Source organism: Arachis hypogaea, chromosome 11 (genome assembly GCF_003086295.3).
Source record: "Arachis hypogaea cultivar Tifrunner chromosome 11, arahy.Tifrunner.gnm2.J5K5, whole genome shotgun sequence".
Taxonomy (NCBI): Eukaryota; Viridiplantae; Streptophyta; class Magnoliopsida; order Fabales; family Fabaceae; genus Arachis; species Arachis hypogaea.
Genome location: NC_092046.1, coordinates 116,675,555 through 116,687,858, shown reverse-complemented (window position 1 = coordinate 116,687,858; position 12,304 = coordinate 116,675,555). Strand labels below are relative to the sequence as shown.

At 33.6% G+C, this 12,304-nt stretch overlaps 1 protein-coding gene across 1 annotated transcript; it reads right to left on the bottom strand.

The window, feature by feature from the left end:
* Positions 1-9,758: 9,758 nt before the first annotated feature.
* Positions 9,759-11,737, bottom strand: LOC112722417 (transcription factor MYB1R1). The gene is made up of 3 exons (XM_025773429.2): positions 11,286-11,737; positions 10,888-11,096; positions 9,759-10,523 (listed from the first exon to the last, which is right to left on the bottom strand). Exons 1-3 carry the CDS (start codon positions 11,554-11,556, stop codon positions 10,086-10,088), a joined length of 918 nt encoding a protein of 305 aa, XP_025629214.1. The 5' UTR covers positions 11,557-11,737; the 3' UTR covers positions 9,759-10,085.
* Positions 11,738-12,304: the final 567 nt, after the last annotated feature.

Here is a 12,304-nt window from a genome sequence, read left to right as displayed (position 1 = left end):
CTTTTGATTTTGCTTTCTAACTGGGATTCTGTTGTGACACTTTGAGTAGTAAATCAGGAGACACTTTGGTTTTGTCTCTTGTCGTGGTAGGAGCCAAAACAAAATTACGAGCAAGGTGAGTCACTATGAAGTATAGCATGATACAATAATCAGGAGATGATTTTGTTTTATCTCCTAAGTTGTAGAACCAAATACAAAGAAGAGAAAGAGAAATGATACACAGATATATCTTAGTTCAGCTACTCAGTGCAATGTAGCCTATATCCAGTCTACATCAAAACTATGACAAAATTTCACTATCTTTCAACCAGATACAATAACCAACTCTTCCTAAGATTCTACCCAATCCTATCTGGGACAAGTCTAGTTTCTAACTCAAACCAGACTTGACTAGGAACTCAACCTAGCTTTCAACAGCAAAGTGCTAACCCAACTTGTAAGAAAATTCCCTCAGGATCATGACAACAAAATAGAAAAACTTACAAACAATTTTTGAAATAAACATAGGATTTTCTCCAAGTCTAACTCTCTTGCCTTTTTTCACTCACTAGCTTTTTCATACAATCCTCACTGTATTGCTTTTTTCCATTGAAAACAAAAAAAAGACTAGACTGAGAAAATAAGATATTCAATGAGAATCAAGAAAGAGAAGAATGGATAGCTCAGTGAGCTATAGAAACCCAAACTTTGTGCTTTTTTTCCTTACTCCAATCTTAGATTGTTAACCCCTTTAATAGAGGAGTGAAGCTTCCAGGACTTGAAACTTGCTTCAGCACTTGTTTGACTTCTTCTCCCAAATATCAAAAGCAACAGCGGTGTGATAGAGGAGAGATAAAGTAGAAGCAGTGACTTAACCATACATGCATCTATACCTTCTATCTTTTCTTTCAACCTTTTTTATCTTGCTTGTTGAATCTGAGTGCTTCATTCTTGCTTTGACTCCAAGTCAGATTCTTGAATGTTGATTCACAGCAGAGTTTCACAATCTTCAACATCTTCAACTTTTCACTTCTGTTTGTGCAAGGAGAAGATTTCTTCACCAAGCTTGAATGAATCACAAATGTGAAAACTCTTTTTTGTGATTTGCCCTTCGAATGTGATCTTTTCTTTTGTCCTAGCCTCTTTGACTTTCTCTTTTTTTTTGGATTTAGAAACTTGCTTTTTGTTCTTTTATTTTGCCCTAACTCAGAGCTTTCTCCTTTTCTTGCTTTGCTTCAGAGAAATCATGTGAGTGTTGGAAGAGAAAGAAGAGAAAAAAGAAAGAGTTTTGGTTTAGTGGTAATTGATGATTCAGATGCAAATGAACTTGAATTACTTAGTTAGCAACTAAGTGAATGGTTAGACTTGGATGTGAACCACCAATTTGGGCTTGGCTATGGATATGGGCTCACTTTCTTTCTTTTCTTATTTCTTGTAGTTCAGCCACTCAATTTTTGGATTAGGAGTGATGATATGAATGCTTTGTTTAACCTGAACTAATGTTGGGCTTGTGTTGATGCTTTTTAGGTTGAAAAAGCAAAGAAAACATCATTCTTATGAGCTAATAAAAGAACACATCCAAACCTAGTATAGTCATCAACCACCATTAAACCATAATATTTACCACCTAGACTTTGAGTCTTAGTAGGACCAAAAAGATTAATATGTAGCATTTCCAATTGCCTTTTAGTTGAGATGTCCTCCTTGGGCTTAAAAGAGTTTTTGGTTTATTTTTCCAATTGACAAACATCACAAGTGATGTCTTTATCAAATTTAATTTTTGGAAGACCTCTAATCAAATTCTTTTTCAAAAGTTTAAAAATTTAAAACATGCTAGCATGTCCTAATTTCTTATGCCATAACCATTTTTCAGATTCAATTGAAGTAAAACAAGCTACATTTCGTTCTTTCAGTTCCTCCAAGGTGAGTCCATACACATTATTACATCTTTTAGTTACAAACAAAGTTTCACCAGAATTTTCACACACAACTATGCATTTCAATTTTTTGAAAATAACCAAATAACCTAAATCACATAATTGGCTAATACTTAGAAGATTATGTTTCAATCCATCAACTAAGAATACATCATTGATAAAGGTGGAGAAACTCTTACCAACCTTACCTACGGCCACAATCTTTCTCTTTCCATTATTACCAATAGTCACAAAGCCTCCATCAAATTTGTCAAGCTTGATGAAGAAAGTGGACTTTTCGGTCATGTGTCTAGAGCATCTACTAGCCAAGTATCACATGCCATTCTTCTTCTTGGATGCTAAGTAAAACTGCAAAAAGCTTTTAAGTGACCTTAGGTATCCAAATTATTTTGGATCCTTTAATGTTAATCCTTCTTGGTTGCCCAAGAGTATTGTATTTGCCAATCACTTTGTAAATTTTATCACCAATTTGTTTTCTCAAAGATGAAACATTGAATAGGCAAATGACTAAACCAATTGCATGTATGACAAAAATTATTACTTGTTGATTTTTTAAAGTGATTTAGGTTTTGAAAGCTTCTATTTTTGGATGTTGAGGCTTCATTTTCAAAGCATGATTTTTCAAAAATAGATTCAGATTTTTCATGATACCTCAATCCAGATTTTTCAAAAAGAGGCTTTTTACTAGCTAAGAAATTGTCTAAATTTTTAGAACTTTGAGCAAATTTAGTTATGTATTGATTTAGACCCTTAATCACCTTAAGCAACCTTTCATTCTCTTCAATGCAATTCAAATAGGCAACAACAAAATGCTTTCCTTCAAGATTTTTAATTTCAGATTTAAGCCTTTGTTTTCTTCAACAAGATTAACATTACATTCGGCTTCTTTCAATTTTTCTTTGAGGTAAGTATTTTCAACCTTCAAAGTGTCATTTTTAGATTCAAATTCATATCATTGATTCAAAAAATTCCTAATTTTCTCAGTAAGATCATCAATCATAAGATGGAGTTCTTTATTAGTGGGTTCAAGATAGATTACCTCATAATTATGACTGTGGTTGGCCATTAAACATGCTTGAGACTTGTTATCCGATTCTTTATCCTCCTCAGTGTCATTTTCCAGATCTTTCCAAGAAGTCATAGTCCTTTCTTCTTGTCCCTTCGAGACTTGTCTACTTTCTTGAGTTTGAGACAGTCATATTTGTAATGTCGTACTCCTCTGCAGTTGTGGCAAATGACCTTGCTAATGTCACTCTTTGGTTCTTTTGAGTTGCCTCCTCTGCTTCTTCCTTTTTGTCTCATCAGCCTTCTAAGTTTCCTAGCAAAAAATACAATCTCATTATCTGATAAATAGTCACTGGATTCATCATCTAATGATTCAGTATAAGATTTAAGAGCCACTTCTTTCTTTTTTTTATATCATTTTTTATGTGAGTGATTTCATAAGCTAGTAACTTTTCTCTCATCTCATCATAGGTCATTTGACTTAGGTTACTGCTTTTAGAGATAACAGTAGCCTTAGTTTTCCACTCTTTTGTTAGGCTTCACAAGACTTTCCTCACCAGCACTTATTCGGAATGAGTAATCCCTATAGCATCCAAGCTATTAATGATGATAGAGACCTTCTCAAACATGTTATCAATTGATTCTTTTTCCTTCATAGAAAATATTTCATACTCTTCGCTCAGCATATCAATCCTTGTTTCTTTTACTTGTATGGTGCCTTCATGTGTAACTTGAAGCTTATCCCAGATTTTCTTTGCTGTTTTGCATCTTGAAATCTTCCGATATTTCTCGAAGCTAATTGCGCAATTTAGCATGTTAACTGCCTTGGCATTGAGTTTCACCTTTTTCTTATCATCTTCATTCCACTCTGCTTCGGCTTTGGGAGTAGCAACACCATCAGCGCTTGTTTTGGTAGGGATGTGAGGACCATTCATGATTATCTTCCAGATGTTGTAACCTATGGATTAAACAAAGATCTTCATTCTTTCTTTCTAGTAGTTGTAATTTTTTCCAGTAAAGAATGGAGGTCTGTTGTTGAATTGTCTTTCTGTTAGTGTGTATGCCACAGTGTTGGATCCCATATTGTTTGTTATCTGAATATTTTCTCCAAGCTCTGATACCAATTGATGGATATCAGTGGCTAAGAGAAGGGAGATTGAATCTTGGCCTCTTTTGATTTTGCTTTCTAATTGGGATTCTGTTGTGGCACTTTGAGTAGAAAATCAGGAGATAATTTGGTTTTATTTCTTGTCACAGTAGGAGCCAAAACAAAATTATGAGCAAGGTGAGTCACTGTGAAGTATAGCATGATAGAATAATCAGGAGATAATTTTGTTTTGTCTCCTAAGTTGCAGAACTAGATACAGAGAAGAGAAAGAGAAATGACACACAAATATATCCTGGTTCAGCTACTTAGTATAATGTAGCCTACGTCCAGTCTCTATCCTACTATGACAGAATTTCACTATCTTCCAACCAGATTACAATCACCCATTCTTCCTAGAATTCTACCCAATCCTATCTGGGACAAGTCTAGTTTCTAACCCAAACCAGACTTGACTAGAAACTCACCCTAGCTTTCAACAGCAAAGTACTAACCCAACTTGTAAGAGAATTCCCTCAAGATCATGACAACAAAACAGAAAAACTTACAAAGAATTTCTGAAACAAACATAGGCTTTTTTCCAAGTCTAACTCTCTTGCCTTTTTTCACTCACTGGCTTTTTCATAAAATCCTCACTGTATGACTTTTTTCTATTGAAAACAAAGAAAGACTAGACTGAGAAAATAAGATATTCAATGAAAACCAAGAAGGAGAAGAATGGATAACTCAGTGAGGTATAGAAACCCAAACTTTGTGTTTTTTCTCTTTGCTCCAATCCTAGGCCGTTCACCCCTTTAATAGAGGAGTGAAGTTTTCAGGGCTTGAAACTTGTTTCAGCACTTGTTTGACTTCTTCTCCCAAATATCAGAAGCAGCAGCGGTGTGATAGAGGAGAGATAAAGTAGAAGCAATGACTTAACCATATATGCATCCATACCTTCTATCTTTTCTTTCAACCATTTTCATCTTGCTTGTTAAATCTAAATGCTTCATTCTTGCTTTGACTCCAAGTCAGATTCTTGAACGTTGATTCACAGCAGAGTTTCACAATTTTCAACATCTTCAACTTTTTACTTCTATTTGTGCAAGGAGAAGATTTCTTCACCAAGCTTCAATGAATCACAAATGTGAAAACTCCTTTTTGTGATTTGCCCTTTGAATGTGAACTTTTTTTTTGTCCTAGCCTCTTTGACTTTCTCTTTTTTTTGTTTGGATTTGCAAACTTGCTTTTTGTTCTTCGATTTTGCCCTAACTCAGAGCTTTCTCCTTTTCTTGTTTTGCTTCAGAGAAATCATGTGAGTGTTGGAAGAGAAAGAAGAGAGAAAAGAGAGAGTTTTAGTTCGGTGGTAATTGATGATTCAGATGCAAATGAACTTGAATTACTTAGTTAGCAACTAAGTGAATGGTTGGACTTAGATGTGGACCACCAATTTGGACTTGACTATGGATATGGGCTCACTTTCTTTCTTTTCTTATTTCTTATGGTTCAGCCACTCAATTTTTTTATTAGGAGTGATGATATGAATGCTTTGTTTAACCTGAACTAATGTTGGACTTGTGTTGATGTTTTATAGGCCTGTTTTGATTAACTTAATTGCCTGCATACTTAACAAAACAATCAAGCACATAATTGGTTTTTAATCCAATAATAATGTTTAGCCATCATCTATAGAATGTTGTTAGTTCTTCAAACTCAATTGTAAACAACAGAGTACTTTAGCATACGCTTTTGGAAAAAGCAATCTCCACTCCCATTACTACATACTCTATCTAATTTCTTTACAATATCCTTAGAACTCTGAGTTTTATTGAATCAAGTGAACTGTCTATCTGAAGTAGCCAAATCAAAAAAATTACTAAAATCAAGAGTGTTTGACAAATTAGAACTACAAAAAGGATAAAAATTAATCAAAAAAATTACTAAAATCAAGAGTGTTTGACAAATTAGAACTACAAAAAGGATAAAAATTATTCCCAATCTTTGTAGAGCACATAATCTCATTGAAGTCTCCCACAATAACCCAAGGATTCATCAAATTCAGAAAAATAGCACGTATATGATTCCACAACAAATCACGTGTAGAGTACTGAAAACTCCTATAAACTGCACTACAAATCCAAAAATTTTCTTCTCTGTCCACTTTAATAGTCACATATTGCTCAGTGTTTCAAAGAACCGAATAAGTGAAAGAAGGCTCAAAAGACAAAAACCAAATACTCCCTTTGTGTCCATTAACTTTAGATATACCCATAGGAAAAAATCCCAAATTATGCCAAGAACTCCTCATATGATTAAAACTAACATGCGTTTCTAATAGAATGAAAAAGAAAGGCTTAAATTTTTTTATAGTGTATCCGAGATATCTTGTTGGATGCCTTTTGATATTCCAACTTATTATACATAATTGATTCATAAAAAACCACAGATAAAGAAATTAGAACATGAATAGAAGAATTACACGATGAGTCCTCTATCCCCAAATTTTTGGGTGTTATTCATAAATGACTATGAATCTTATTCATGAATAAAAAAACTACCTAATTTATCCGATAAAAAAAAAATCAATGTTGATCAATCATGATGTTTCAACTTCAATAATGTTACCATGATGTTAACAAAATTAAAGAAACAAAAATGCCATGCCAATAATAATAATAATAACTCAGACGTAGAATACAAAGTGGCTAATTATTTAACTCTTTAAAGAAAATTTGCGATTAGGAAATTCCATTAGTCACTGGTGTCAACACTGATTACCATAGTTTCAATTAAAAAGAAAAAAGGAGTGGTTTGAACAGAAGATGTATTAATTATACCCATGTCTAAGATTGTACTAGTGTCTTCGAAACTACGTTATCATCACTCCATTATTGAGGCACATTGAAGGTACTGTAGCTATGCACATAGACTACTGGACCACCAATATTAGCGATGATGATATATGACTTGCTTTGTTTCAATTATACCAGCTGCTACTACAAGTGAATGTAACCACCAAACAAAAAGTATTTCGATAATAATAGCATGCCAAGTGAACAATATTCTAAACCAGGAAAAAGCTAGACATGCAACACGATACAAAGAAATAGAAAGATTCTTGATCCATGATTATTTGCTCCTCCACTAATCCATAAATACAAACTTTAATTTGGACCTGGTAGTAGTGTATAGGACCCTTCAAGTTAGCCTCTAGCCTGACATACCTAAATTCAGCACAAATACAAACAAATAGAAATAGTGTTCTTCACATGTACTAACCAATAAGTCCTTTCCGGAAAATTAGGGATGTGTTAATTGCTAGCATAATTAATACTACTGTAGCACTATTTTGTTATTTAGCTTATCTGTATCCATTGGAGTAGATTATAATGAGTGAACCAACTGTCCTTTTTATATCTACTATTAATATAAATATTCATTTTATATATATACAAATTTATATAGCTTCGATCAAGATATTTATCTATACTCTTGATGTAATCTGAAAGGCAATAACAAAAAAAATAGAACTTGAGGTGATTAGCTAATTTGAGGAAGTACTGAAAATAAAAAAATACTACACAGTCATTAAAATTTATTATTTTTGTCAATTATTTTAGTTATTAACAAAAGTTTTTAAGTTTAATAATCTAATAATATACTTTAACTCATACTTTTAAATATTAATAACTAACTATTGGTTAAAAATAATAAATAATAGCTCTCTAATACTTTTTTGTGAAAATAAAATTTGAGATATTTTGTTAAGAGTTCAAAAATATTATAAAACAAAATATGGTAAAATCTTCGTAATATTTAGAATTTTTAGGATTTTATAGAAGTGTAGAAGAATTTCACTTCTAGGATTTGCCCATGAGACTAACAAAAGCTCTCTTTTATAAATTTATGTCTAATGGAACATATTATATATTATATATTATATCAAATCACACTTAGCGAGTATTAATTAGAATATTTAGATCAAGAATATAATACAAAGTTTTTGCCTCTTGATGTTAAATTCCAAATATTCTTTCGGAAGAAACCTTTTTAATCCAAAAATGGTTGATTTTGGACTTCCGAATTTTTTAGAAATGCGACCATATATTCTTATTGGACACGTGAATCACTTCACCTTATATTTTTGGGTGAACTACCAAAATTGCCTCCGATCTATGAAAAAGTTAACAAAGTTGCCTCCATTCTTGTTAATGACAAAAGTATCATCAAAATATTTTAAAATACGATAAAAATATCTAATATTAAATATATATTTTTAAAAAATATTTTAGATATTAGACTTTGGTGTATTTTTTATAAATATAATTAAAAAAATAAAATACTTTTATTCTTAAAATTTGGTGATTTAATGTTAAATAGATTTTTTGCAATATTTTTTTGTAATGGCCAAGAACACTATTAAAACCTGAAAAAAAAATCTAGAGATTTAATTTTAGTCCCACTTTTTATATGTATTTTTTAAATAATTATTCGAATATTTTTATACAATTTTGGATCAAATGCATAAATAATTTGTCAAATACAAAACTTATTTGTCACTTATTTGAATATTATTTCGCTTCTAGGATAATATGAGATCATTTAACAAGAGCTTTCACTTATACATTCATGTCTAATAGGTTTTTGATAGATTCGAATATAAAAAAGGACCTTCCCATCTTATTCCTAATTTATATTGAAGCACACTATATCAAATAGAAATATCAAGAGTTAAAATATTTACATTGAGAACATAGTATATTATTTTTGCATCTTGATATTAAATTCCAAAATATTTTTTTGAATGAAAGTTTTTATTAAATAATTATTGATTTTGACTAACTAAAATATATAAAAAGAAAGAAAATATTATATTTACATTAGGTATAAAAGGAACACCAAGTTATACCCCACAAATATGATAATCCCGAAGAAGGTAATACTCATACAAAGTATGCTAAATGCAAAAGAAAAAAGAATAGTATAACTGAATATTACATTAGTAACCTATGGTGTATTCAGATAAATCTATCAAATAGACCACCGTAAATAAAATAGTAGGGAAAAAAACACAAACATCAATCAGTGCCATATCTTCTAAGGTCCTTGGTGTCTTCTCCTAGAAGACCTCCCTAACAATTTTCGGAAGAACTTGAATTCAAATCTTTATAGGATTCATGTTTCTTATTAACTCCACTGTTTACCATCTTTGGCCCCGGTACAAATAATTTATGTTTTCGGTTTTAAAGCAATTAAAATAAGTACCAATAATAGTTCCAGGCCTAAATATTACCATTTTGCATTTGGTCACAACTCTTGCCACAGGACATAACACTCACGGATCATAAACATTTCTATCACGGAAACAAGACAAGCAATTTGGAGACCTATATCTATGACTATGAATCGTGAGGGGCATGCATGCGAGACAAACTAGCATTAGCCGCCTAATTTGCCAGCAACACCCAATCTCCACAAGAATCAAGAATGCCAACTTGGTATTTTGGGCAAACCCAAAAACCATGGCTCATAAAACATGAGACAATTATGAATTATTAGACAGCTACAACGGCAACCTCAGAGGCCAATCATAGGTTAGAGAAAATTAGGTGGTATTCACCAGAAATGGAAAACGTGCCCTTCTGCTAACACCTAACACCCAACTTGAATATTTTTTACCCAAAAGAGCCACAAACCACTTATATGTGACTGTCTAGTCCACATCCAACGTTACCAGCAATAAACAGAGAGAGTAGTAGAGTAGAGTACTTCGTTATTTTCAGTTACATCAAACTACAAAGCACAAACGGCCAGACAAACAGGAATCTAATAAGGTCATAAACATTAACATAAGCAAACAAAGAAGGAACCGGACCCGGGGTCTGTACTCTGTACAAGGAACAGAAGGATTAAATTTAGTTCATTAACCTAAGCCTTTGCATTTTGCCTTCTCTAATCCATCGCCCTTTTCCTTCAACATCTTTCTCTTAACTTATCCCAATAATAAAACATCTTCTATCTGTGAATCCAAGATGCTCTAGACATGGACTTTATAATAACCATGAGAGACATCATGTCTATCAAGCAACACTTATGACGCTATCTCCGTTATTTAAACTCGGAATCGAATGGAAAGCCGAATGTCTTGATGGAGTCTGTCTTTGATCAGATGTGAAGGATAGTCCCAGGGACAGTGTTGGCAAGTCGAGGGGCGAATTAGAGCCGGAGGCAACATCAGACACGGTGCAGGTTTTAGGATTTGAGGCAACAGGAATCGGATGGAGTAGCTTGGTTTGCGCATTAAGCTCCATGTTTGCCTGTCCTAGAGTTAGTTCATCCATTGGATTCCCAGCTTCGACTGATGAAATCACACCTGGACCAACCCCCAATGGATACACCGGCACCATCGGAAATCCATTGGTGTTGCTATTCTCAGGGGCTGCAGGGCACAGAGGCTGTGAATGAGGCACACTGTCTCCGTTCTGGATCTGTTCTTCCTCCATTGGGATCGAAGAGACCTAAAACAAAAATTAACAAGATCATGAATAATATGTTTCTCCACACCCCATTAGTAAGTCAACTCTTTCAATCTCAGCCTGGGGAACCCACAAGAACCTAAACCACCCCTATTTCCCCGTTAGATTAGACATCTCCCTAGTTCCCTTCAACTAACAAAAGAATTCCATAATGAAATAAACAAGACCCCACCAAGAACAAAAAATAATAATGGTTTTAGCTAATATGTGCTCTTACTGAACAAAAACCATATGTTATTAATATAAACAAAAGAAATACCTCAGAATTAAATGTCACGCAATACTGTATTGATGACCAACCAAAACATGAATCCAGAACAAAATAAAAGAGAGGAGATTATTTTACCGAATCGGTGGTGATGTCAAAGAGGCTGGATCTACGGCGACGGCGGTTGAGATTGCTCCGGCGGAGGAAGTACTTCTGAGCATGGCTGGCGACCTGCGTGGGCGTCCGAGTCTTGACGTAGTTCCTAGAGATCCCTCTCCAATCACCTTTCCCTACCTTCTGCAATCCAACCAGGAACAGCTTGTGCTCTTCCTCCGTCCACGGAACACCTGAAGTTTCCGATCGCAATTTCAGTTTCACTCTCATCACCAGAATAATCAATAACCATAGGTATCAATTTTACAATTCATTCAACAACACTAATTGATTATCAATTTATCATGTGAATCAACTTTTTTAAACAGAGATCAGTGATCGATCGGAGAAATTTATATATGCGTGGTATTGAAATTTCGAACCTCGCTTGCGCTCGCGCTCGCGGTTCTTGCCGGAGTTGTGAGGAGCGGCGTCGTCGGCGGACGCGTAACCGGTGGCGGAGAAGGCAGCGTCTTTGTTGTTGTTGGATTCATCTTGAGGATGCACGTACTGCGACAGATTGTTCATACTGACGCTTTTCCTCATGGAGTCCACCACCACCCTAACGCCGAACAGCATAATCTCGCCGGCGGCGGGGGAGTCACCGTCGCCGGAGATGGAGGAGTCTGCGGCGGCGGCGAAGGTGCTACACATCTTCTTCGATCGAGCTAATTGAGTTGGACTCGAGGCGGAATCGGAGCTTCCGTACTTGACGAGTCAGTGACTCGGTGGAGAGAGAGAGAGAGAGAGAAGAGAATCTGGGAGATAGTGGTGCGTGCTGTGTTTAATATAAGAGAGGTTGAGAATGGAGATGAGGTGGCAACCATGTGGACTCAGAAATTTAGAAAATATTTTATAATAATTATCAGATAAAATAAAATTTTAGGATTATTCTCTATGAAAATCTATTATATTATTAATTTTACAATCAAAATCTATCATATCTCATTTTTTTATCTATCTATCTATTTTATATTATAAAAATGACGTGGCATATTTTAGAATATATTTTTTAAATTATTTTTTTAATTCATTAAATACAATTCATTATAATAGATTAATTATATCAACTAATTGATTTGATTAGATATTTAAGTATCACATAATTTAATATTATATATATTAATTAATTGAATATAATTATTAGAGTATAATTAGGATCAATTAGATCAATTAGTATTATTCAACATATCTGAATATTTATCATAAAATATTAGGGCTTTATTATTTCAATTCTCTTATCACCTATAAATACCATTTTATATTGTATCATTTTATACAATTTGAATACTCACAAACCTTTTTTTTATTGTTCTCTCTCCCCTTTCTAATATGGTATCAAAACCATGGTATCCTCCTTAAGTTGGATAAGTTGATTTTCTTCTGGTAAAATCACCATAAT